This window comes from Sphaerodactylus townsendi, linkage group LG07 (assembly GCF_021028975.2).
Source record: "Sphaerodactylus townsendi isolate TG3544 linkage group LG07, MPM_Stown_v2.3, whole genome shotgun sequence".
Taxonomy (NCBI): domain Eukaryota; kingdom Metazoa; phylum Chordata; class Lepidosauria; order Squamata; family Sphaerodactylidae; genus Sphaerodactylus; species Sphaerodactylus townsendi.
Window position 1 is genome coordinate 95,221,350 of NC_059431.1, and position 25,297 is coordinate 95,246,646.

At 48.3% G+C, this 25,297-nt stretch overlaps 1 protein-coding gene across 1 annotated transcript; it reads right to left on the reverse strand.

The window, feature by feature from the left end:
* Window positions 1–1,831: 1,831 nt before the first annotated feature.
* Window positions 1,832–24,614, reverse strand: GPR162 (G protein-coupled receptor 162). Its single transcript, XM_048503119.1, has 5 exons — window positions 24,220–24,614; window positions 19,319–21,766; window positions 8,132–8,321; window positions 4,011–4,162; window positions 1,832–2,765 (listed from the first exon to the last, which is right to left on the reverse strand). The coding sequence occupies exons 2-5, from the start codon at window positions 20,174–20,176 to the stop codon at window positions 2,235–2,237; spliced, it is 1,731 nt and encodes a 576-aa protein (XP_048359076.1). The 5' UTR covers window positions 20,177–21,766; window positions 24,220–24,614; the 3' UTR covers window positions 1,832–2,234.
* Between the last annotated feature and the right edge of the window lie 683 nt (window positions 24,615–25,297).

Here is a 25,297-nt window from a genome sequence, read left to right on the forward strand (position 1 = left end):
AAAAATATAGATGAGGTGAAACAATAGGAAGAGATATGGAAGGTGTTTTATAACATTAAACTTCTTGAGAATGGGAGGAGAGAGACATGAAAGTTGTTTGCCTGTGAATTTTTGTCCAACAAGGCACTGACTGTAAATCAAGGAATAGATCTAGTGTCAGATGTACCCTAGTGACATGCCACACACATCCTTTCTTGTGGGGGCTTGCCAGGACTAACTCCTCCAATTCTGGTGCTAAGAACATTGGAAGGTGAGTCTCCCCCTCCCCCTGCATACACACATGAAAGACAGTAGGAGATAGCCTCCAGAAAATTGGTGGTTATATACAGCTGCCTCAATCCATACTTGATTCTCACCACAAATCTCCCTGTTCACTACGGCTGAACAGGCAGGATTGCTGTCTGATCCGTGAAGAGTTTAAAGGCAGATTCTATGTTTGTGAGACAATGTGTTATCAAAGAGGGATCAGAGGGATCCTTTATTATGCTGCACTGATGTGAAGAGGCATGAGCCTTCTCTTCAGTCCTAAGGAAGTGCAATCCATAATTAATTGAGCATGAAGCAAGCGATCATCTGGAGAACTCATCGTTATTCGAATCTGCCAAGGATATTCATGTTAATGACACTGGTTACTGCATAAAGAAATAACAATGATCAATAGCATTGTACTACAGAGCATAAGGTCATAAGCTTTCATTGTGTGAACAACATAGAGTAGACGTGGATTCTCTGTATAGTTAGAGGTGATTCTCTGCATAATATATTAAAAAATTGGTGGATTTTATATTTAGAGGTCCCTTTATTACACTATAGCCTGGCTTTGGTTTTCTTTGGTGTATTTACTTATACTGTAGCCCTTCTTTGGCAGGTGATTAGAAAAGGGGCAGTGTTTATGAGTGGAGAAGTCACAGTGAACTGGGGAAGGCTATCTGGCTCTCTGGGACAGGAAAATTTGGGGTTCGAATTTGCAGAGGTAACTCCCTATTACACACATTCCTCTCTCACTTTCAGATGTCTGGAAACAAATCACCTGTTAAGGTTTCCAATTACCAACCGAACCGCAGGCAAGACTTGCAATCTTCAATTATCGTTCTGCGCTGCCTCGTATCTTGAGGTCCTCCAGAAATAAACACGACGATGGACAGAACAGAATGAAATAAATGTGACAATGGGCAGAATGGGAAAGGCTGCTTGTAAAAAAGGAAGGGGAATGAACTGCCAGATCACAATGGGAACATCAGTGCAGTTCTATCCTGAACTCTTTCCCTTCCCCCCTTCTTGCATTTCTCCACCTAAATTAATTGCTATTCTTTTTGAGAGGGTCTGGTGTCAGGAAGAGGTTTGAATATATGCATCTGCACGAATCCGACAGGCTTTTGTGGATTGCTGAGCCCCTGCTGGTGCCTTTTGCTGCAGATGGAACCAATAGAGATAGGAAATGGGAGAGCTGCCAAAACCTTCACCCGGAGAGGCTTGCTTTTTGGGCTGGCAGCAGAGACTTTCCCCTCTGAATCTTGAAAGATGCCTCTCTTTATCTTTCCTCATCTGCAACATGGGCCCCCCTCAGCAAGGCTCTAGTCCAGATTATGGAGTTAATACACGTAACATGCAAAGCATTTTGGCACACAAAACGAGCTATAGAAACTCTTGTTGTGATCTCTTCTTTCCTTCCTTAGCATCTGATGCACTGTCATCTGTAGGTGAGCTGAGTCTTGGCGGAGCATTCTGTCCTCCTTTTCCAGTTGGCGCTGTTAAATCTCGTTAAGCGCCTGATTAATCACTTTGACGAAAGAAATGTTATTATTAATACATTAAAAAACCAAGACACGTATGACACTCCAAATATAGATTTTTTTAATACCATCCTGTCCCACACTTTGCAACCAATAATTTTTTCTCATGATAGGTAGAGCTAAGAAGGGGGAAACAGGTTGAACTAACGATTCTATCAAGGGCACGGAGCTGAGAATCAGGGCCCCCAATTGCGGTGGCCAGGACTTGCATTTGTCCCGAGAACAAGGTTTTGTGGCTCCTTCCAACGCTCTGCTTCCCACTCCCTTCTGTGCTTCGTTCCTCCTCACCACATCGAGACCTGCAATGTACAACATTCGCATTTGTTGCCAACATGGTGAAAAACATGAGGATCTCAATTATCCCTTGGGTCGTGGGGTGGGAGAGATATGTTGAGTTTGCACATAAAAATCCCAAACCCAGCAAATGCTTTTGATGTTGTTTCATAGATTAAGCTCTCCCAATTTCTGTGTCTCTTGTGCGGCCATGGTCCATTTGCCAGACTCCTGCTCCCCTATGCAGAGGCTAAGATTTTCATCCCCAGTCAGTGAACACCGTCGATCCCTGCCAGGGCCCTCTTCTGGCCCAGCACCCCCTAAAGAGTGATGCCTCTCGCGCTGCATTGAGGATGCGGCACGCGAGTGGCGGGGACTGCCCATCGGGGAGGGTGCCGGCGTTTCGTCAATGAAGGTGGTGATCTCGTCACGGAAGAAGCAGGCGTTAGAACCGGGGCCCCGGACAGCCAGCCCGGCTTCCAAGAACTGCCGCAGTGTGGTGAGTTCATCTTCAGGAGGCCGTCGGCGATGATGGTAGTTGCGGAGCTCTGGAGGAAGAAAGCCAGAGGATCCTCCGGATTTGAGTGGGGCGACCACTCGGATGTCATCGGAGGAGGACCACTTGTGAAGGAAGGAAGGAGCAGAGCGGTGGGAGAAGATGTTGGTCTCATCATGGGACATCCTCCGAGAGAGGGGGACCTGTTAGGAAAGAACAGAATGACATGCAGGTCAGTAACAGCAAAGAGGGCTTTCTTGTCAGCACAAAGCAATCCCATCACAAAAGGGTCTGTGAGGATGAAAGGCTGCTAATGAATGGAGCTTCTGGTTCCTCCCACTTCTCCCAGCAGACCATAAATGTTTTGTGCCAGGCCTTAAGGGCACACACCATAAGACAATGTAAAATGGTAAAACATTGAACTGAATATGGGTAATAGCTGATGCGTGAGACCTCTACCTGATACCCTGAGACAGCTGCTACCAGTCTGAGTGGACATACTGACCTTCATGGATTTGCTGCTCTGATTCGGCAGAAGGCAGCTTTGCGTTTGCAAAGTATTGACATTGAATGCCATTAAAACGTAAAATATTCCTATCAGTCCCCCCAAAATGCCTTTGCTCTCATTGATCACAATACTAAAGCCCTGGCACAGGTTTAATTTTTCTGTGAGCAATATCTCAGTACTCAGAGGACAGGACGAGGATGCTGAGAAAACACAATCTCTACCCCCCACCCACCCCCGTTATTCCTATTATGCTTGTTTCGTAACTGTAAATTTTACAGTGCCTATGCCTTCCCCTGACCCGGATTTGAACCTCCTATTCCCTTCCCCCCCTTTTGGATTGCTCTACCAACCATGATGGCTAATCCAGAAATATGCTTAATACACAGGGTGGATGGAGCTGAGACAGCTTCTCTGTTCTGCACAGTGTTACATTTTGAAGGGGAGGGGAGCTAAAACTGTACCCACTTCACAGCTAAGCTGATGTTTGCAGCTCTCCCTTAACTCTTACCCCCACCCTGCCACACACACACGCGCGCGCGCGCACACACACAAAATCCCTCTCGTTTGACCCCTGCAGTGCTCTCTAGCAACCATGGTATCTGCAGTATGTGCCTGCCTGCACTGGATAATGGGAGGCATGCACGTAACAGAATCAGCTCCTTCCGTAAGAGTACAGCACAACATTCTCTCAAGAGACATGCAGCCAACAGAAGAGGTGTGAACTGGGCCATGTAAGTGTGAAGAGCATTGCACACCAAAAGATCCCAGGTGAATACCCCTGGCACCTCCAGATAAAAGTTCTGCTAGACAGACCAATGATCTGATTCTTTAAGACAGATGTTATATCCATGTGATCACATCTTTGGCAGACACGTGGGAAGGGGAGGTCATGTGTCCAACTGGACGCTGAACTCATTCTGTACAGTCTCAGACAGCCTACCTGCAGGTAATGCACCCTGTCATGCGGCAACAGCATGTGATGAACCGGTAACAGTTTAGTGTCCCGGGAGTCCCGTTTGATGGCTGCGGCACCGTTGGCATCAAATCGCACCTTGCAGAACCTTCCGTCGCTGTAATCATCACCAGTGCCATCTGGAGGAAGACAGGAGGTGAAAAACTCTTTTGCCCCCAATTCTTCAGAGAACTGGAGAAGAACCCTAAAAGTCTCTCTTCAGTCCCCGACCACATGCAGTAACACCAGGCAGACCTTTTCTACCATGTCTGCATGATAGAAATTGGGATTCTTGTGCTCGTGAGTGCTTATGAATTTGCAGCAAAGTTGTTTTTCCTGCATCTGTCTTAACAGATGCACACATCAAATGAGTTGATCCCAAATGTGAAATTTTCCAGAATGTAGGCTTTTATGGCCCTTTGTGTTTGTGACTGACTATGACCTCTTTGCTGTATGAACAAAGTGCATCACCTGCACAACAGTCCACAAGCACCAGCATGGCTGTACCCAAGTGTTTTTGTCAATTGGCTTTCTGCCTCTTTCCTGGGCTACCAGCATGCACTCTTAAAAACCCTTAAATTAAGGGGCAATTTTTAATCACTATTATACTCTGGAAACGGTTATTTTAAACTGCGGTCTTTTCTGCATGCCCTGCTTACCCTGAGGCAGACTGCACCACTGTGGGGTCTCCCTGCAGTTCTTTGTTTACACATGAGGAGACCCCAATGATTGTTCCAAGTCAAGCCACCAATTTGCCTACCCCTGCTTCTGGGTCACTCCCAGGACAGCTGAATTAATGTCAGCTTCTCCTCCTGCCTTTTAAATACTGGTGGTAGTGGTGGTGGTATAGAACGTTAGTGTTAATTTTTAAGGTCCTTCCCCTCCCCCCCAGAAATGCTGGCCAAGAAGTGGGCAGAACTGCTCCTATGGGGGCAGGGGAAGAGGAGCAAATAACCTGAAGTCAGACAAATGGACACTGCTCTGCTTCACTTACCCTGCACAGGTAGGAAGAAAATCACACTTTCCCCACTATCGGAAGCCTCAGGGATGATCAGATTTGCTGCATGGTGAATTCGGGGGTGGGTGGGAGAGTAGTAGTTTGCAACAGAAAATTTGCCCCCAAAGGAATGCACACTCACTGTTGGGCAGATCACAAGTGCACAACAGGCCTGTAAGTGGCTAGATTTCACAGGCTACATTTTTATGTTGGGCTGGGTTTTCAAGGCTGGGTTTTATCAGCATCTTTTAATTTTTTAATTTTATTACTTTCATTTTGTAAGCCATCTCAGTCAGGTTCCTGGATGCGCAGCACAAAATTTCTCTAAGTGAATACAATGCAGTTCTTTATGTCTGCAGCACAGTCTGTCTGATCAAAGGAAAAATTGGCTTTGGAGTGTGTTTATAGGCTAGCTCTGTTGCCTTACCTACACATGGATATAAACACAATCTCTAGCAACTTTGCTGCTCTGTTAACAAAAACATTGCATTTTTAATAAGGTGGAAGATAGATTCACAAGCAAATAAACTTACATGTATTATTTAAAAAATAAAACCCAAGAGGATGGATCCAAAGATGATGTAGTGTAAGAGGTATACTAGCGGAATACAATTTTGTCATATGAAGGAGGGGTGGTAATCTTTCTACTTCCACTGCATAGTCACCCCGACTGTTCATGAGCATCCCTTGACGACTAGAATTTGTGGGGGGTCTATTGGCTTCAGTAGGTTCAGGCTGAACCCATTCTGCTGGCAATAGCCAGGTTCTAGTCCAAGGTCAACCAACAGATCAGGAATTTATTAAAAAATAAATTAGCTGTAAAACTCACGACAGTGGTAGAAAATGCCATCAAGTCACAGTCAACCAGCAGCAAAGCTCCCAGGGACGGGGGGCGCGCAACGCACCAGGTGCACGAATTTGGGTCACGTGGGGAGCGCAAAATCCCTCCAGCCCCTTCCCCGCCCACGGCGCCGCCCCCCCCCCCACTTACTTTAGAAAACCGAGCAGGCTGGAGAACAGGCCTTCCTGTTCTGGTGGGAACTACATTTCCCAGAAGACCCTGGGAAATGTAGTTCCCACCCAAACTGAGAAGATCTATTCTTCATATCAATTTCGTAAAGGTAAAGTGATGAAAGATGAGGAGATGAAGGTGATGCCACTGCGGGGGGGGGGGGGCGCCACGGGGGGCAGCTGATTACCCCCCACACACACAGCGGCCCCCCTGCAGCGCCCCCCCCCCCACACTTACTTTAGGAAACGGAGCAGGCTGCAGATCAGGCCTTTCTGTTCTGGTGGGAACTACATTTCCCAGCCTGCACGGTTTTCTAAAGTAAGTGGAAGTGGGAGTGGGGAGCCGCCATGGAGAGGGGGGGGGGAGCCAGAGTGTGCACCGGGCGCACTCTGGCCCAGCTACGCCTCTTCAGCCAACTTATGGCTACCCCACAGGGTTTTCAAGGCAAGAGAAGAACAGAGGTGGTTTGCCATTGTCTTCCTCTGCATAGTGACCCTGGACTTCCTTAATGGTCTCCCATCCAAGTGCTAACCACAGTTGTTCCTGGCTCCATGATTTGATGAGATCAGCTAGCCTAGGCTATCCAGGTCGGGACATAAAACTCATAGACTCATAATTCATTTCCATAAACTGTAAAGGAGGCATGAGGAAAAAAAGGAAATTAATGGAGGATTAGTTTAATATCCATTACAGGTGAAAGATGAATGAACTGAGGGAACTGATGAAAGGTTGAGGGATTTGAAGAAGAGTTGGATTTATACCCCCCCCCCTTTCTCTCCTATAGGAGACTCAAAGGGGCTTACAAACTCCTTACCCTTCCCCCCTCACAACAAACACCCTGTGAGGTAGGTGGGGCTGAGAGAGCTCAGAAGAACTGTGACTAGCCCAAGGTCACCCAGCTGGCGTGTGTGGGAGTGTACAGGCTAATCTGAATTCCCCAGAAACCTCCACAGCTCAGGTGGCAGAGTGGGGAATAAAACCCGGTTCCTCCAGATTAGAGTGTACCTGCTCTTAACCACTATGCCACTGCTGCTCCTTTTGGAAATGTTTAGTCTGGAGAAGAGGAGATGGAAGGGAAACACGATTGCTCTCGTTAAGTATTTGAAGGGTTGTCAGAAGAGCTGTTGGTTTGGACTTGCAATAATGGCTTTAAATTACAGGCAGAAAGGTTCCAACTGGATATGAGGAAAATACTTTACAATAAGAGTTGTGCAACAGTGGAATCAGCTGCTGAGAGAGGTGGTAAGCTCCCCCTCACTGGCAGTCTCCAAGCAGTGGCTGGACAAACATATGTCTGGGATGCTGTAGGCTGATCCTGAATTGAGCAGGGGGTTGGACTAGATGGCCTGTACGGCCCCTTCCAACTCTATGATTCTAACTCTTCAGGTTCGGAGGTAATAATATATTTTTGAATATCAGATGCTCAGAGGACATTTGACTTCCAGAATTGTTTATGAGCTTACTGAAGGCATCTGGTTGACCTCAGCTGGAAACAGAGGGTTGGATCCCATGGATACATTCTGCATTTTCTTCTGGCATAAGGAGTCATCCCCCAATGCAAGATGCTTAGAAAGGTGTATTGGAGAAGGTCCCTTCTGCCAGAGGGAAGTGCCTTTGCTAGCTGAACAGATCCACAGGATCCAACCCCATGCTCAACAAGATGGATTTCAGATCCAATCTAGAAAGACTCTCCTTTTGTTCTTACCAACAATTTCTGCATTGTTTAATGGCACTCGACCAACAGAAAGCCAGTTGACTGGCCAGTTATGTAAGTCTGAAAAAGATACATCCAATTCAGTGTTTAGTTAGTGCTTTCAAAATGCCAAGAACAGGAAGGATCCAGTATGCAACTGTGGACACAGAGCGGGAACATCACACGATCACCATTTATGATTTAAAAACAACAACACTTCAGCAACATAACAAAATTTTCAGTTAGTCTGAAAGATGAAACTGTTTCGTTCCAACCCCTTCCCGTTTGCTGCTAAGACAGTCAACCCAGCCCAGCCAGGTATTTCCCAAAGACCTTGTTTTGAGGTTGGTCAAATCCTCATCCTCCCTACAGAACTCTTGCAACACCCACTGGAGCTAGAGGCTTACCGTCATCCCCGTCTTCCTCGGACATTATTGCCACGCATTGCTCCCACACAGTACGGACATCTGCTCGGTAGCGTTCACAGGACCAGATGAAGGACGGAAGGAGCAGAGTCTGTACCATGGAGCACCAGAGCACAGCCAGCACCATCCAGGTGGGAGCAGTGTCATAGCGCAGGCTGAAGAAGCTCACCACCTAAAAACATGGAAGGAGATGGGATGAGGCACATTTCACAATGCGGTTCCTTGTATGAAAAAGTTGAAGGCCAGAAATTGGTTTCAAGGAGCCCAACATTATATGAAAGAGGCATTTGCTGCTCTAGGAGCCAGCCAAAGCTCTTCTCACAAAGGGCTTTATGGGGTTCTCATGTTTTCGAAATTCTGCCAAATGCTCAGAAAACTGCTGATGCTAAAAAGCATGATTGTATACACTGTGACAGTGGAAAGTGCAGTCAAGCTGTAGCTGACCAATGGTGATCCCCTAGTGTTCTCAAGGTAAGAAATGAACAGAGGTGGTTTGATATTGTCTACCTCTGTGTAGAACCCACATCTTCCTTGGTGGTCTCCATAAATTGGCTGCAACTGAAGGCACTTTCTACCACCACCACAACCCAGGGACTTTAGTGGGGGCAGGAAATAAAGGTAATGTAAATAAATAAATAAAATCACATTGTGGCACATGAAGCCACTTTTCAGCTCTCTCATTCCCCATCCCAGCATGTGTGTAAGTCAGATACTAGCCTATAGGGTTGACCAAAGAGGGGTAGCAGGACTCCACCATCGAGATTCTCCTCCACCTCTCCAATGTTTTGATGGCTCCTCATCTCTCATCTTAAAAGAGACCATTGGTGGGATATCCAAGGATTAACTCTCCTAATGTTGTTTGCGGTTTTTCCAGAGTGTACAACAGAATAGTACAACATCAGCCCTAAAAAACCCTTACTCCTGGCTACCAGGAGCATAGTGTCGGCAGAAGCTGGATAAAAGTTTCCAAACCTCGCTCTCTTGTACAGCCCTGTTAGGAGGTCTGCTTTCTAGAATGATCTTGTAAGGTAAGTGCACAAGGTTTCCAAGAGCTAAAGTCTAAACCTTCTTCTTTGGATAAATATTCAAGTTTTACTGTCCGAATGCCACAATATAGATTTTTAAAATGTGGCGTACTATACAGGCTTTTATTTTTATTTAAATTTATTTTTAGCTACTTTATTTATAGTTGGCCTTTCAGTGTTCTTTATATATAGTAGAAAAATACAAAAAGTGCTTTTAAAAACACCTTTATTGCCCCAAGAGTGCACTGTAGTGTACAATGTGTCTCTTTCACCTCTCCTCCAAACAACCGTCAATCAGCTTCAAAGTCACCTTCCCAGATACGTGAGGCTCATTGGGTAAGTTCCTTCATGCAGGTTTAACACTCTGTGGTGGATAAAACTAATGGGAAGGAGGTTTTTCTCTCAGTTAATAAAAATAAAGAACTTTTCAGCCCCCATAACAAGGAATCTAATTCAGTAACTGACAACAGGAACAATCCGTGCTCAGGACCTGCAAAAATTCAGTAGCAATTGCAAAGGTCAACAACAGCCACAACCCTCCCCATTTCCACGAGGAGTCAGATATGTCATTTCTGTTCCGCGTGCGATCTGTTGAGAAGAAGCACTGGGGAAAGGGAATGATCAGCAATCTTTTGAGTCTCAAATTTGGAAAAAAAGATAGTGCTTTTCCGTACAATTCATTTCAAACGTTTTGAGGCAAAAAATAAAAGGTTTCCTCCATGGAGCTCCGCATTGTTTTTACCTCCAAACATTTTTTTTCCAACCCCAAAATGTTGTAAACAAATCCCCGTTTAAAGTGATTCTCTGGTAGAAGCATTTTGAAAACATCTTCCGTTGTTGTGCAATCTATTGACTACATTGCCTATGCTTTTCTGCTTCCCTGAAGTTCCTCCTCGGCGCCATCTTCTCAGCTCCCCCTTGCCTGTTCATTTGAAGCATTTCTCTATTCTTTTATGGGAGGGGGGGGCAATCTTTGAAGCATCGGGTGCACAAGGGTCAATTCCCCACTCACGATTAGATGCGTGCTCATCACTCCAAATATCCAGGTTTTCTGCAGAACTCCCCACTTCATCAGTGCCGAACGCGCATTCATCCCATTTCTGGTGCTTCCCCCCACCCCAGCACGTGTTACTTTAGAACCTGGAAGAAAGTAGACCTTTTCAAAAAATGTGTGGGCAATCTGGAGTGGTGGGGAAGCTGGAGGTGTGAATCCTGATTCGAACTACCCACCCTTGAGAGTGACGTGGAGCCTCCCATCCAATGAGGACACGGTGGGCTGTGTGCAATGTGCGCGCAGCCCTTTTAAAAAAATTTCACGGATGTAGTCTGGCCCACGAGGCCCCAAGGAAGAGACGAGACGCGGAGATTCCATCTGGTGGAGAGAGCCAGTGGCAGGAAGCGCGGGATCCCGTGATCCTGGCAACTCTCCCGTGTGCTAGGCTCTGCCTCCTTTTATTAGGGTTTACAATAGGGGGGGCAATGTGGGCGGACCAGGAGGCAGGAGAGCGGGAGATCATCATGTGATGCATGATCTTATCGGGCTACTACGTGCAGGAGGAAGCATTCACGTCTGGGTCTAATCCACACCTGGGGGGCAAGAGCCCCCTTTGTCCCTTTGTCTGGGACATTATTAGGTGACCCGATGGAGTCAAGGCATCCTCATAGCGACCACCTGCTTGACCTTACCGGCGAAGGCTTGGGGTTGGGGGAGCGTGTGCGCCCAGAAGGCCGTAGCCGGCACCGGCATGCCTGGCGCTCCTTCTACAGTTCTGCTGGGTTCGCGGGCTCACCCCTACACATGGACCGGAGATCCACGTGGTTACGAAGCAACATAGGGCCAGTTTTGACTGATTGAGTAAAAGGCAATAGCAGTGCTACACGTCGTATCCACATGGATTCGAGTACATGGAGGTGTGTGGAAACAGGGCTTTGTTTTTATCGCCCGTTTCTTCATCTCCGTGTAGAGTCGTTCTGCGCATGCTCGCGGAGACGTGGATCCGTCAGTTTGAAAATTTAAAAAAATTCCTACCCCAGCACAACGCAGCAGCCAATCAGGATAGACCCTGAGCGGATCGCAAGTTTGATCCGCTGACAGTGGGGGACTCTTGTGTGGCTGCAGCATTTCTGGGAACAAGGGGGCAGAAGCTGCAGCGGGGACCATGAAACCGTGCTCAAAAGGTCCCAAATCTAACCAAACCGATTTGTATCTACTTTCATTTTTGAAGTGGGGAATCGACCAAGGAGTGCAAAATAAAGCACGAGGCCATGAAGCATCGATTCAACAAAAAAAGGGGGGTGGGGGAATCACAAAATGGTGGCCAGGAGTTTCAACAGGATCAGTGCAAACAAAAGTGGGGGACTGAAAATGTTCTACAAACGTTTTAGGAGAGGGCCATAGATTGTGGACCTGGAAGCTAAATTCCAAATATTAGTGTTACCGGCAAAGCTGGTCTGATCCCCTTTTCTCAGGTCTTCATGGACAGGATGTAGGGGTTGCTCAGGGGTGGGAAATTCCTTCAGATTTGGAGATGGAGCATCAGGAGAATGAGCTTCATGAAGAATGGGGTATAATGCCACAGATTCTGCCCTCCAAAGCTGCCACTTTCTCTAGGTAACTGACTGCTGTAGTCTGGAGATGAGATGTAATTACAGGAGATTTCCAGGCTCCACCTGGAACTTTACCAATCATGCAAACCAACACAAGTGGCATAACAGCCGGATCTGGTGGTCATATGAAAGCAATCTAAGGTAAGAGTGGAAGTTACAGAGACATTTTGCTCTACGATGTATGATTCTTTGGACTCTTCAGCATATAAATAGGCACTGAGACTCCACTGAAAGTAAGGCAAATCTGGAAAATACATACTTGGGATTATTGAGGCTCTAAGTGTGGGAGGGGACAAAGTTGAAAAAGGGAGACTTTATAGGTTTGATCCAATGCAGTGTATTTTTTGGACAGAGAAATTTCTGCTCAGGAAGCATGACTTTAGTCATTTAAAACTGTTGCATCTTGCCCTTTCACCCAATTAGGGCCCACAAGGTGGCAAACAACAGTTAGAAACCAATTTTAAAAACAGTACTTATTTAGAAAACCAGCAATTTAAAAATGAACAAGTAGGAGGGTAAGCAAGGGAATGCCAGACTAGGCAGAAGAATCTTCCTCCCATTGGTGGAAAAAAATGACTGAGGAAGATAGGCAAATCTCCCCAGGAAGAGAAGTCTTTATCACCTTCCACACCCTTTGCAGACCGTTTTTTTCACTTTCAAAATGCCCTGTGGCATATCCAGGGAATATATCTGCTGCGGGGCTTCTCACCCTGCTTGTAGTTCCCCACAACTGCCTGGCTCTTTCCTTCACTCGAGTCAGGGCCGGCACAGGAAGCACCAGCTGGTTCCCCATGAGCCCAGGGCTTTCCCATAAGCACCGCGAGCTCGTCCACAGTCTCTTCCAGGCATGCTTTGGATAGGTTGAATCTCGCCCCTTCCCCCCACTCAGTTTCAATACTTTTTTAATTTTAAAAACAGAACGCAGGCAGGCACTGAGAATCGGTGCCCTCCCCCCCACGCCCAGTCTAAAATCCTTGCTGGTGCGAGAGAATCGCCTGCTTCCTCCCTGTAAACTCCTCGCGCATGCGAGAGAATTGCTGTTTCCATCCCCGCTGCAAATTCATCGCGCGTGGGGGGGAGGGTGAGGAGTCTCGTTTGGTGGGGCCAGCACGCCGCTTTTCTGTCCAAGGTTTCTTCCTCCTTTTTAAAAAACCAAGATTTCTCCCTCCATTCCCCGCCCCCCCATCCCATTGCAGGGGGGAGCGCAGATTCTCAGTGCCTGTTCATTGGTGGGGCGGGCCAGAGCGGCAAGGTGGGAAAAATGGTACAGTTCCTGCTACCGAGGAGTTTTGTATGGCGGCAGAAGCCACCGGAGCAACAAAGGGGCCTTTCGAGAGAACCTCAACCTTTGTAATTCTGGAAATCCGTGGAGCAGAGCCAATGCTCAGGTCGGCGCTGGGGCAAAAACGTGGCAGACATGCTGCAGCGTCAGGAGCACTGCAGAACTCCCGATTGCATCAGGGCATTCCCCATGCCAACAGAGGAGCAACTTTGCCGTGCAAAACTGGTCGCTGTCAAAAATGCCCCCGAAATGCTTTTCCTGCGGGTTTCCTGTGCCCCATAGAGAAAAAGCACAGTGGTTTCAGCAGTGGGATTGACAACACCATTCTAAACAGAGTTACATCCTTTGAAGCCTCCACTGACTTCAATGATTGTAGAAAGGTGTAACTTTGTTTAGGATGACACTGTCTTTTTCGGCACAGCACAAATAAAACATCTTGAGGACTTAAAAAGAAGCATTTTGAGAACTTTTCTTTTTCCCCCCAACACATCTTCAGGACGTTTTATTTCAGCTCAATCCACTGTATTCAGGGAACACTAAACTGGCATACTTTCCCCCCAATATGGCTTCAAGACATTTCCTGCTTGCTATGCGGAGCTCAGGAAACGTCTTATTTCTCCCACCCAATTTCAAGCCTTTCATTTTCTCTGCCATTTGCGCCCGCCATTCTCAGCAGATGTAGTGGTATGCAATATATACGAAGTTGTCACTAAATTGTGCAGAGTCCAACCCTCTTTTCTAAGAGATAATTTTTCTGGTGCAAGAATATTACATTGTCCCAGCACAGGCTAATATAGTTGTGTTTTTTCCCTAAATGAAGACACACAGTTCTGCCTTGCATCTGTTGTGTTCACAGCAGTGCCAACTGCAGCATGGTTTTTAGTAGTCCAATTGAGTAAGCCACCAACTGGATAGTACCAAGGATGTCAACAGCTGGTTGTGACAAAACTCTGATTCTCAGGCCCTCAGCATTTTATGACCTTTTTCAGTTTTATTGTTAATGAAGAAGAGTTGGCAGAGGTTGAGCGAGGGGAAACTGTGCCCGGGGTGTGCTGTGCATGCCCCACCCCTGCCCCGGAACGCCTCCTCCACGGCCCGGCCATACCTCTGCCGCAGCTCTGCCTGGGGCGTCGCACCGCCTCCACCCCATGTGCGCTACACCACTGAGAGTTTGAATTTATACCCCACTTTTCTCAACTATAAGGAGTCTCAAAGTGGCTTACACAATCTTTCCCTTCCTCTCCCCTCCCCACCACAGACACCTTGAGAGAGTTCTGAGAGAACTGTGACTGGCCCAAGTTCACCCAATGGACTTAATGCAGAGAAGCGGTTCACCAAACCTGGTTCATCAGGTTAGAGTCTGCCGCTCATGTAGAGTGGGGAATCAAACCCAGTTCTCTAGATGAGAGTCCACCATTCATGTGGAGAACTGAGGAATGAAACCTGGTTCACCAGATAAGAATCTGCCGCTCATGTAGGGGACTGCTCAAACCTGTTCTCCAGATTAGGGTCCACTGCTCATGTGTAAAAATGAGGATCAAACCTGGTACACCAGATAAGAGTCTGCTGCTCATGTGGAGAACAGGGGAATGAAACCTGGTTCCCCAGATAAAAATCTGCCACTCATGTGGAGGAATGGGGAATCAAACCTTGTTCTCCAGGTAACAGTATACCTCATATGTGGAGAACTGGGGAATGAAACCTGGCTCACCAGATATGAATCTGCTGCTCATGTGGAGGAGTAGGGAATCAAACCCAGTTCACCAGATAAGAGACCACCATTCTTAACCACTACACCACTCAGCCTGTGTACTCTGCGGTCCTGCAAGCTGGTGGTGGAGAGATTATCTGTCAATTCGTGTCCTTGGGAGTCCTCAACAATGCCCTTATATTATTAGCATTGTATGCTGCGAGGGGTTTAAGAAGCAAAGATGTTGGCAGGAAGGTTCTAGTCTTCCCCTCTCTCTATCGATGGAGTATTCATCCATCTATCAACATTTTTTTAAAAATGAAAGATAAGCATCTCTTCAGCAAGGCCAGCAGTGGGTGATCCTGACAATGATTTCAGAGAGCTTTACCCAATCTGACAACCACAGTCAATTCATCTTCTTGACACCTCCGTCAACAGGCATGCCCCACCTACGCCACAACACCAGCACCAGAACACTGGATGGAGGTGAAATTTTGCAGAACCGTCTGTCAAAAGAGGCTTCAGAGAACAATGCGTAAAAAGGAAAATGAGGCTGGCCTGCTACTTGTACAGAAGAGATTTCAAAGCTTGAAGAACTGAGCCATTCTCTAAGTTAAAGCTGTGTGTTCCAAACCTAATGAATTAATATATCGCCCAACCCAACCCATTTGCTAGCCTCAGAAGGCTAGCTAATCTCAATAAAATTTCCTTAGGTTTTCTGATCTGAATGAATTAGGATAGATCCCTAGTACCTTAAAGCTTCCTGAGGGGAAGAATATGAATAATAAGGCCAGGGAATGACTCAGGAGATTTGTGCCTGATAGGCACAGCGTCCAACCAGAACACTTAGTCCACATTCACACCTCACAGAGACATCTCTGATTTCTGTGCACAGCAGTTCCACAATCACATTGTTGACTCACTGGTTTGGAAAGCATTTTCCATTTAAAAAAGAAGAATCTGGATTTATACCTGCCTTTCTCTTCTATAAGGAGACTAAAGGTGTATTACCAACTTCTTTCCCTTCCTCTGCTCACAACAGATGCCTTGTGAGGTAGCTGGGACCAAGAGAGTTCTGAGAGAACTATGACTAGCACAAAGTCACCCAACAGGCTTCATGTGGAAGAGTGGGGAAACAAACCTGGTTCACCAGATAAGAATCTGCTGCTCATGTGGAGGAGTGGGGAATCAAAGCCGTTTCTCCAGATTAAAGTCCACCTGCTCTTAACCACTATACCTCACTCTTTGACAGAGCCATTTGAACCCTGTTTGCACACTCTAGGAGGTGGCTGGGAGGAGGACAGAGTTACAGATTTCCCTAACCTGTGTAATTCTGCCACTCCAAGCCTCCTCAAAGGAGGAAGGGTTACCATGCACTTTGGTGTAGCAGTCTAAGAGTCAGAGGTCAGTTTTCTTATGTTCTTTTTTTTCTTCCTCTCATGATTTTCAGAGCGGAGTCTAATGCCACTCTGCCTAAAATGGATGAATGAAAGAAAGATACACAGAGGGCGAAGACAGCAAAAGTTCAGTAAGAAGATCAAAAAGAAGCCTGCCTCACTGGATGTTTGCAAGGAAGTTGTCTGAAGCAGACTTTTACAGACAACCTCAGTAAAAGGAAATGGGGAAAAATGTCAATTTACAGAAGGCCAGCTGCTTCCCAGCTCCTTGGGAGGATCTGAGGGAAACTGGATGACCCTTGGTACGCTAAAGTGACAGTACCACAATAACTAGATATGACATATTTCTGGGCGGAATGCATTTTGCTTTCTCAGCTCCCCCACTCCTGAAAAAAACCAAAGTCGGTATAGGTAAGAAGAAGGGGGAAGACAGCCATAGAGCCTGCAGGAAAATCTTGAATTATGTAGTTTCTTTCCTCTGAGGCTCCAGATTACTCCTAACATTCCAAGGAAACTTAAAAACAATTTCTTTGGGTGAATGTTTGCTTTGCTCTAATAGAACTATGACTGGTTTGAAACCAAGAGAGCTGCCCTTCTGCACCCTTCTCTGAATACCTGGACCAGCTGGAAATGGAAGATTGTCCCAGAGGATCCTACAAGACCACTAAGTGGGACTACCTCCCGTTTACAGCTGCAAGGAGCATCCCAAGGGAAGGAGGCAGAGCACCCACTCCTTCAGGCTCTATGGCATCTTCTAGTTTCCTCACTCAGTCAAAGGTTGATGACAAGCCTTCCTTGGGCTCAAGCAGATGCCTGACCATGCAAAAACCCCTTGTCCTGAAAAACTTGGGAGAGTCAGCATGGTGTAGTAGTTAAAAGCAGGTTTGATTCCCCACTCCTTCATATGTGTGGCAGACTCTATTCTGGAGAACCTGGTTTATTTTCCCGCTCCTCCACATGAAGCCTGCTGGGTGACTTTGGGCAGTCACAGTTCTCTTAGAACTCTCTCAGCCCCACCTCACTCACAAGAGGTCTGTTGTGGGGAGGGAAAGAGAAGGAGTTTGTAAGCCACTGTGAGATGCTTGAGAAAAGCAGGGTATAAATCCAAATTCTTTTTCTATATACATCATGCATTTTGCTGGTGAATAATAACAGGTTCTTTTCAGAGGGTCAGAAGCTAACTCTGGTGTCCCATTACACAAGTTGAGGACAAGGACATGATGACAACCAGTGTTTGTGAGTGATAAATGTGAGGAAGCAGTGATGGCAGTATGAAAATTTGTCGACAGTGGTTAGACATCAAGACTCAAAGCGCTGAAGAGGAGGTGATGGTGGGGAAAGGGTCTATTAGCCTAGTAGGCCTCCATCCTCCAAGTAAGGCCTGGAGATCTCCTGGAATTACCAATGATCTCCAGACTAGAGATCAGCTCCCTTGGAGAAAATGGCTGCTTTGGAGGGTGGATTCTGTGGGATTATACCCTGCTGAGATCCGCCCCTCCTTAAACCACACCCTCCCCAGGCTCCACACACACATCTCCAGGAATCTCTTAGCTCAGAGCCGGCATCCTGAGAACTCCCCCAAATGACCTTTTCTTATCCTAGCACCTTAATAGTGGAATGATACATATGCTGCTCACTACATCTCACTCTCTTCTCTGATTTTAAAACACCTCAAAAACCTGCAGAACCTGTTTGACCAGAGACAGCGGGGTTGGGGGTGGGGGGAATGACATTCTTAAGATGTCTTCTTTTAGGTAAGGGGAAGTCCTGTGGCACTTTAAAGACTCACCATATGATGAGCTTTAGCATGCCTTAAGACACAGGTGTCAAACTCGCAGCCCTCCAGATGTTATGGATGGCAGTTCCCACCATCCCCTGCCAGCACCATGCTGGCAGGGGATGATGGGAACTGTAGTCCATAACATCTGGAGGGCCACGAGTTTGACACCTATGCCTTAAGACAACCAAACAACACATCCACCTCTGGAATTTTTTTTAAAGGTAACTCTGTTTCGGAAAATCTGTCTCCATTCATTAAAGTATGTTGACCTACCCATCCTAAAGTCAGGACAAAGAGGATGCCCTCTAAAAGACCTTTAAGCAGAGTGGTTTCTATGATCTGAGGCTGGAGGCATGGAAACACAAAGCTGCCATACTGAATCAGACCACTGGTTCATCAAGGTTTGTGTTGTCTGATCAGAATAGCAGCAGCTGTCCAGAGTCACCTTCCACCTTACCTACTCCAAGATCCTTTTAACTAGAGATGCTGGGGACTGAACCTGGGAACTTTTGCGTGCAAAGCACTGAGCCACTGCCCCCCCCCCGCCCCGCCCCGCCCCGCCCCGCCCCGCCGCCGAGAGGATCTCTTTTTTCCTCCCAGCAGCTTAAGAGTGGAATGTAACATATGCTGGCCACTGCATCTCACTCTCTTCCCTGACTTTTATAAGTTCAAAAACCTGCAGCACCTGTTTGACCAGAGATGGAGGGGAATGAAAGAAAAGGGTATGCATATTGCAGGCAATCCTAGCCTCTGTCCTACTATTTTCCACTATCCTTAAAAGATTGGATCCATATAGTATTTCCATCAGCAGAATGAAATTTTTCGGCCTCCCTCTGCCACCCATTTATCTCCATAAAATGCTTGGGGATGGGGGAGCAAAGGAGTTCTACAACAGGAAGGGAGAATCAGTAGAACTTATCAATTTAACACCAATTTAATCCTTTGCCTGCCTGCAGCCAAGATGATACTGCAAAGAGACCCTGTTCTGAATTCTCCCAGCAAACTCAGGAAAGGACAGGGCATAGTCAGGACAGTGGTTTTCAAAGTGAATTTCAGGGAATTCTGAGATCTCTCAGAAACTTTCCAAGAGTTACTCAATAAAATCATTATTGGCTGACAAGCAGTCCCTGCATTCTTTCTAACTGCTTGCTGTTTTCCCCTGCAATGGTCAGCTGCAAGGGGGTAGTTGTGGGGTGGCTTCCAGCCTTTACATGAAGAGGCTGAAATACATGTTGCACCCACAGTGTTCCCCAGAATCCTTTGCAAAATGTGAAGGTTCCTTGGCCAAAAGGTTTGTGTTGGAAGCGATTCCTGAAGACACAAATTCTGAAAACCACTGTCCTAGGATAATAAAAGTAGAGGATGAATGGAGGGAGGATATTTCTTACCAAAATGGGTACTCCAGTCAGCGTATCGTATAAGAAGACGATGGCGCTAATGAGGTTGGTCATTTGCATGGAGGTCTTGGCTGACTCAGATCCATCCAAGGATGATCGTCGTTTACCCCTGACATCTTCCACCACGATGGCTGGCACGTTGAAGTTATTGTGAGCCACAGAAGGGCAAGAGGAGGCCGCTTCGTCGGCCCTCTGATGATGGCACCGGTGCCTCCGGTGCGCCCACAAGGTTTGATAGAAAGTGATGCCCACACACACAAGGCCCATGACGATGCCCCCGAGGAGCAGCAGGCTGAAGCAGACACCGAAGCCCAGTCCGATTTTGCTGACGATGAACTGGCAGCCACTGGCGTAGTAGCGCTCACCATTGTTGTGCCAGCCAATGGAGGGCAGCGTGGAGAGGATGAAGGAGACCATCCAGATACCCATGACGGCATGCAGAGCCTGCTTCTTGGCATTGCTTAGACGGTAGTTGACGGGCCACCGAACCATCCACATCCGGTGGTAGGACAAAGAAGCCACCGTAAAGCAGGTGGCCAGGGCCAAAGTGTAGTAGGTGGAGACAAAGACTTTGCAGATGCTCTCGTTCCAGTCGTAGTCGGGTGACTCGCTGCGCAGCTGCACCACCGCGTAGGTGGTGAGTGGGACAGTGGCCATCAGGATGTGGGTCCCCGCCAGGAAGCACAGCAGCAGTTCCAGGGGCTTGTGCTTCTGCTGTTTGGCAGTGATGCTCAAGATGATCCAGGAGTTGGCTAGCAGGGCCAGAAGCCCACAAGCCAGCCACCACAGGGAGTTATTGTGCAAGGTGGCCTTGGAGAGGTCATCCAAGCTATTGCCGACACGATTCATTGTGCCTCAGGATTCGGTGGGGAGGAAAGCCACAGAAGATCATGTGCCGGGCCCTTGCAGAGAATCCCACGGCTCCTCTCTCATCTGTTTCCAGAAAGGAGGAGGAGAGCAATGCAGGGGAAGATTCTGGAAGGCATCGTTGGTAAGAGGATCCCCTGCCAGAAAATGCCCCTTATTATTCTTTCCTTCCTTCCTCCTCTGATCTGTTTTCTTCACAGTCCCTTTTTGGATCCATTTCTCTCTCTGGTGTGGTGGTTAAGAGAAATGGACTCTAATTTGAGGAACCAGGCTTGATTCCCCACTCCTCCCTCTGTTAAAATGGATGTGTTCTCCCCCTCCTACACATGAAGCCTGCTGGGCGACCTTGGGCTAGTTCCAGTTCTCTCCGAACTCTCTCAGCCCCACCTGCTTCACAAAGTGTCTGTTAGTGGAAAGAGGAAGGGAAGGAGTTTGTAAGTCGCTTTGCGACTCCTTATAGCAGAGAAAGGCGGGGTATACTCTTCTCTCTACTTTGGCCTCTATCTTTATTTATGCTGTTCTTTTTTTGGTTTGCATTTTACTATGGCAAACTTCCAGTTTGTAAAGAAATGAGGGAGAGGAAATAAAAAATCTGAGTTTCTGCAATCTTTATGAGCCAATTCCTCCACTCCAGTTTTCTAAGACCATCAAGTAGAGTTCTGCTCACTCTGCTCACAGAAAGCTGGAATTTCAACAGAGAGGCACAGGGCCTGCATGTCAATTGCCCCCAAGATTACAGCATTCACCCCAGGAATGTTAGCTGAGGCACATCCCCTTGGCTTTCTGCAGAAAACACAAGTTCTGCTTCTTTTCAGGACCTTTGGTCAGTGAGTGGTGGCCATGCTGAATTGCTGGAATATAGAAATACTATGTATTGCTGCTGATTTTAACTAGGGTGGGTTTTTTGTTTTGTTTTTGGAGAGGGGGCCTCTGTACTGCTGGTTTTCTATTTTGGAAATTAATATTTTGTTAGAAGGTTCTTAGATGGATGACTGTTGTAATTTATTTTGTTCTTTGAGCTGTCCCAAGTACAGGAAGAGGGAGGTGTACACATTAAAATAAATAATCCATGTTTAGAAATAAAACAAGGTAAAAACAAGAAGCTTTCTAAAATATTAGCCACCACCACAGACCACCAGTCTTGTCTCTGTGTCTTTCTTGCTCTCTTTTTTTAATTAAAAATTCTCTTTTCTCAACTTAGTTGAGTATTCCTTAAACACAGCCCCCACCTCCGTTTTCTCTCCACTGAATGAAAACAGGATGAATTTAAGGTTCTCAGGGGATGTAGGAGGAGTGGAAAATGGGGAAAAGACGGCTATGGTGTTCAGAGGGCACAAAACAATAAGCTTCAAGCACCAAATATCCCCGCTGCTGACTTTAGCCTCTCAGAAACAGATCCAATATTCTTCAGCACCCACAGGGTACTGCCATCCTCTTTCTAGCAGGCCCTTGGCCTAATTTTCTTTCAGAGTCTTCTCCTTGGGTTTTGAAGATGAAGAAATTCCATCAAGAACTGCAGGAATGATTAATCCTTTCCCCAAAGTTCCTCATCAATGCAGGTTTGGATATTCACTACAAAAAGAAGGAAGAAAAGACAAAAACATAAGGAAATATTTCTCTCAGACCCTGACACCCTCTCAGAAACCATTCTAGTTCACCAGTCCACACGCCCAATTTTACGTTGACACTATTTTACTTTGACACATGAGATTAAACACCAAGTGCTCCTTCTCCTTTTCCCTTGTTCTGACAAGCCTCCTTTGTTTAAAACATTCCTACTGTTTCTACCACAAAGTAAAGCAAGGTGGCTCCCTCAGGCAATGGGGTTTGTGGGTGTGGCTGAGGGAAGGAAAATGGCCCATGGATCTTATCCAGGAGGCACAATTTACAGGCAAATTGTTTGGCAAGAACTCTATAGAAATGATGTAGAGTATAGCTGTACCTCTTTCTCTCACACACACGCATGCATTTTTTGCCTGCCTTCACTCCTAAGAAACTGCCCAAATAGCCCAAGCTCATCAGAGCTGGGAAGCTCAGCAAGGTCAGGCACCCTTAGTACTTGGATCAGAGACCACCAAAGAAGACCAGGTTGCTACACACGTGATGGCAAACCACCTCTGCTCACCTCTTGCCTTGAAAACTCTATGGGGGTCACCATAAGCCTGCTGCTACTAGACAGCACTTTCCACTACGAACTAGGACAGCATACGCAGGACTCCCATCCCCCTTTTCATGATGCCTACTTCCTATTCTACCACCTGACAATGGGGCAAGCTCCTCTTGTTGCCCCCCCTCCCAAACACGTTATGCACGTTCCCACTAATGCTCTTGTGACCTGTTTATCTAGCATCACACAGTTCTGCCGATTCACTGGCATCGCAAATGGGGGCCCAAGGTGACACTGGCCGGGCCTTCCTCCCCACATCCCTATGTGAGTCTGGTCCTGAGCTTTCACAGTATTCCTGCCATTTGTTCTTCTGCACACACACACCTCTCTTGAGGTCCTGAATTTTCCACAAAGCTCTGGCAGGGACCCCCAACACACACAAACAACCGCTGCCCTCCACAATCCCACCTTCCCGTATGCCTCTCAGCAGACTCTGGTTCCTTCTGACTTACAAGCAGCTTTTTAAAAGAGTCTTTTTGACCCATGGCCTCACTGCCTGGTGTAAGTTTCAGTCTATACTTTAAGGTTTCTTTATAATCATTCCAAAGCAAAGACCACCTGGGATGTTGGAGACGGACAGGGAGGTGATGTTGGTAGGAATACCACTGAGCCTGACCTTTAAGAAACAAAACAAAACAGAAAAGCAGATTGCTTCGGGGCTTTTCTGTTTCCCAATGAGGCTAGCATCTGCCAGCCTGTTCCCGGCCCCTCCACCTACCTGAGGACGCACATACGTTCTTCCAACCACATCACCAACACGTCATGACCAAAAGCATCAAAGGCCAGAGACAGATCCATTGCCTCAGATCCACTGTGTTAGGCAAGGGGGATTCAGTTAATGTTGTGCCCTGGCTGGCATCCTGCCTGCTTTCTGTGCAGGTAAATAGTTTATCACAGGCCTGCAGGAGGGCACGCATCACTGTCCATGGCAAGGCTTTGATTATTCCCTACCCCACCGCAATTCTGCGTGGCTAATAAAGCTTATGCAGTTTTTGTTGTATTCATCCTACCACTGCCAAGTGACTGGAAGTTGTTGCTGGTACCAAACTGGAGTGCATATGGTTTCAGAATCCTTGCCATCCAGAGCTTCAGAGAGGACCAAATGGCATACTGAGGTCTAGCCCAATACGGTGCACCCGGTGACGCTCTGTTCCAAGGCCAACCCGGCTAAGGTGTCATCTGGATCGGCCCCAATTCCACTGGCTTCCTGCAATCCGGGCTGCAGGGCCTGCGGGGCGCCCGCTTCTCCAGAAGCTTTCCTGCTGGCGGATCTGCACCCCGCGCTTCCTGTTAAATGCCATCTCACCACCCACCTTGCCGTCTTTCCAGATGGGAAGTTCTGTCTGAGCATGGGGGAAACAAGTTAACTCTCAGAGGTTCGTGACTCCAAAGGGGGGGTAAGCAAAGGAAGGAACAAAATACTTGGGGTGGGGTGGGGGGGCTGGGGAAGAAAAGAGGAAGAAGGAGGGCGAGCCGAGGCAGGCTAGAGCAGAGGGGCCTTCTGGCTGCAGTTGCCCGGAGCTCAGGGGAAAGGGAGGCAGGAGCACCCCGAGGGAGCCTCGCTGCCCTCACCCTCTGGCCTTTAGCCAAGCGCGGCTGGCAGTGGCGTCCACGGTTATGACTGAGGGGACCAGGCGTGGGGCAGGGGAGAGGGGGCAAGAAGGGTTAAAGGGGAAGAAGGGGAGCGCTTCCCAGGCTCCCTGGCCGGCCGACACCTGCACACCCGCAGGCACCCAGGCGAGCGCGCCAGCCGTCTGGCAAGGACGGCTAGGCCGGACCAGACCCTCCCCACGCGGGGGCGGGAGGGAAGGAGTGGCGCAAAGGTGGCGGGGACGGGGCTGGGGGGGGGGCGGCTTACCTCCGCCGTCTCCGCCGGCTGGTGCTGCCGCCGCCGCGCTGCCATGGCGACCGGAGCATCTTTCGCCGCCGCCTGCGTGCGCGTCTGCTTGCGGGCGCGGCCGCCTGGCTCACCCTCCCGGCCGCTCGCCGCTGCCCACATGCCACCCCTCGGCGGGGACGGAGCGGGGGAGGGAGCCCGCCCGGCTGAAGAGGGGCCGCAAACACCCACCGCCCTCCCGGCTGCAGCAGCAGCAGCAGCAGCAGCAGGAGGCACCTCCGGCCCGGGCAGCTCTCGTCGTGGCGCGCGCCGCTCAGCGCCCTCGTCCTCGCTCGCGCCCAGGGAAGGAGGAGACAGGCGGGCGGGGGGCGGCGGGAGCCAGCCGGGCCCTTGGCGGGGATTGGCGCCCTTCCTCTGGGGAGGAGGATTGGAACGGGGAAGGAGAGGAGACGCGCCGTCCAGGCGGGGCGGTGGCGGGAGGGAGGGAGGGATGGAAGCGAGGGGGCCGGACGGCAGCCTCCCGCGGGGCGCACGGCTCGGGCCGACGGTGCGCGGGCCGGTGGAACACGTGTTGGCGTGCGTGCCGGGATCTGGAAGGAAATGCAAGCACGAACCGGTCCGGGGTAGCGGCTTGTGTGCCGGACTAGGGTCGGGGCGGTTCACGTTCTCCCATGGAAGCTCTTTGGGTGACCTTGGGCCAGCCAGATCCTTTCAGTCGAACTCCCCTCGCGGGAGCAAGCGTCGAGTCCAGTCCAGTAACACCTGGAAGGCCAACCAGGATGTCGGCTTTCGAGAATCACAAATCCCTTCATCAGAAGCTTCAGAGAGCTTTGAGGTTTGAAAGCTGGGTGCCCTGGAAATCTAGCTGGCTTGGAAGGGGCTACTGGACTCGAATCTTGCTCTTTCACTGCAAAACATGGCTACCTCACCTGAAACTACCTCACAGGGTTGTAGTGAGGATAAAAATGGAAGAGAAAGGCTGGGCACAAATAATGTAAATAAATGAAGGCGGGGAACAAGAGTAGCAGAAGGGACCACCTGTGTTGCCATGAAATCATGGGTGTGGTCAGGAATATTGGGCACATATTGATGGGAGATG

What these genes read in the sequence shown, in the direction of transcription:
- GPR162 (XM_048503119.1), bottom strand. Translation starts at nt 20,176, where the DNA reads ATGAATCGTGTCGGCAATAGCTTGGATGACCTCTCCAAGGCCACCTTG. An exon ending in TGACTGGAGTACCCATTTTG is followed by an intron (nt 8,322 to 19,318) that starts GTAAGAAATATC and finishes CCATGTTTTTAG; the next exon opens with GTGGTGAGCTTCTTCAGCCT. An exon ending in CGAGGAAGACGGGGATGACG is followed by an intron (nt 4,163 to 8,131) that starts GTAAGCCTCTAG and finishes GTCTTCCTCCAG; the next exon opens with ATGGCACTGGTGATGATTAC.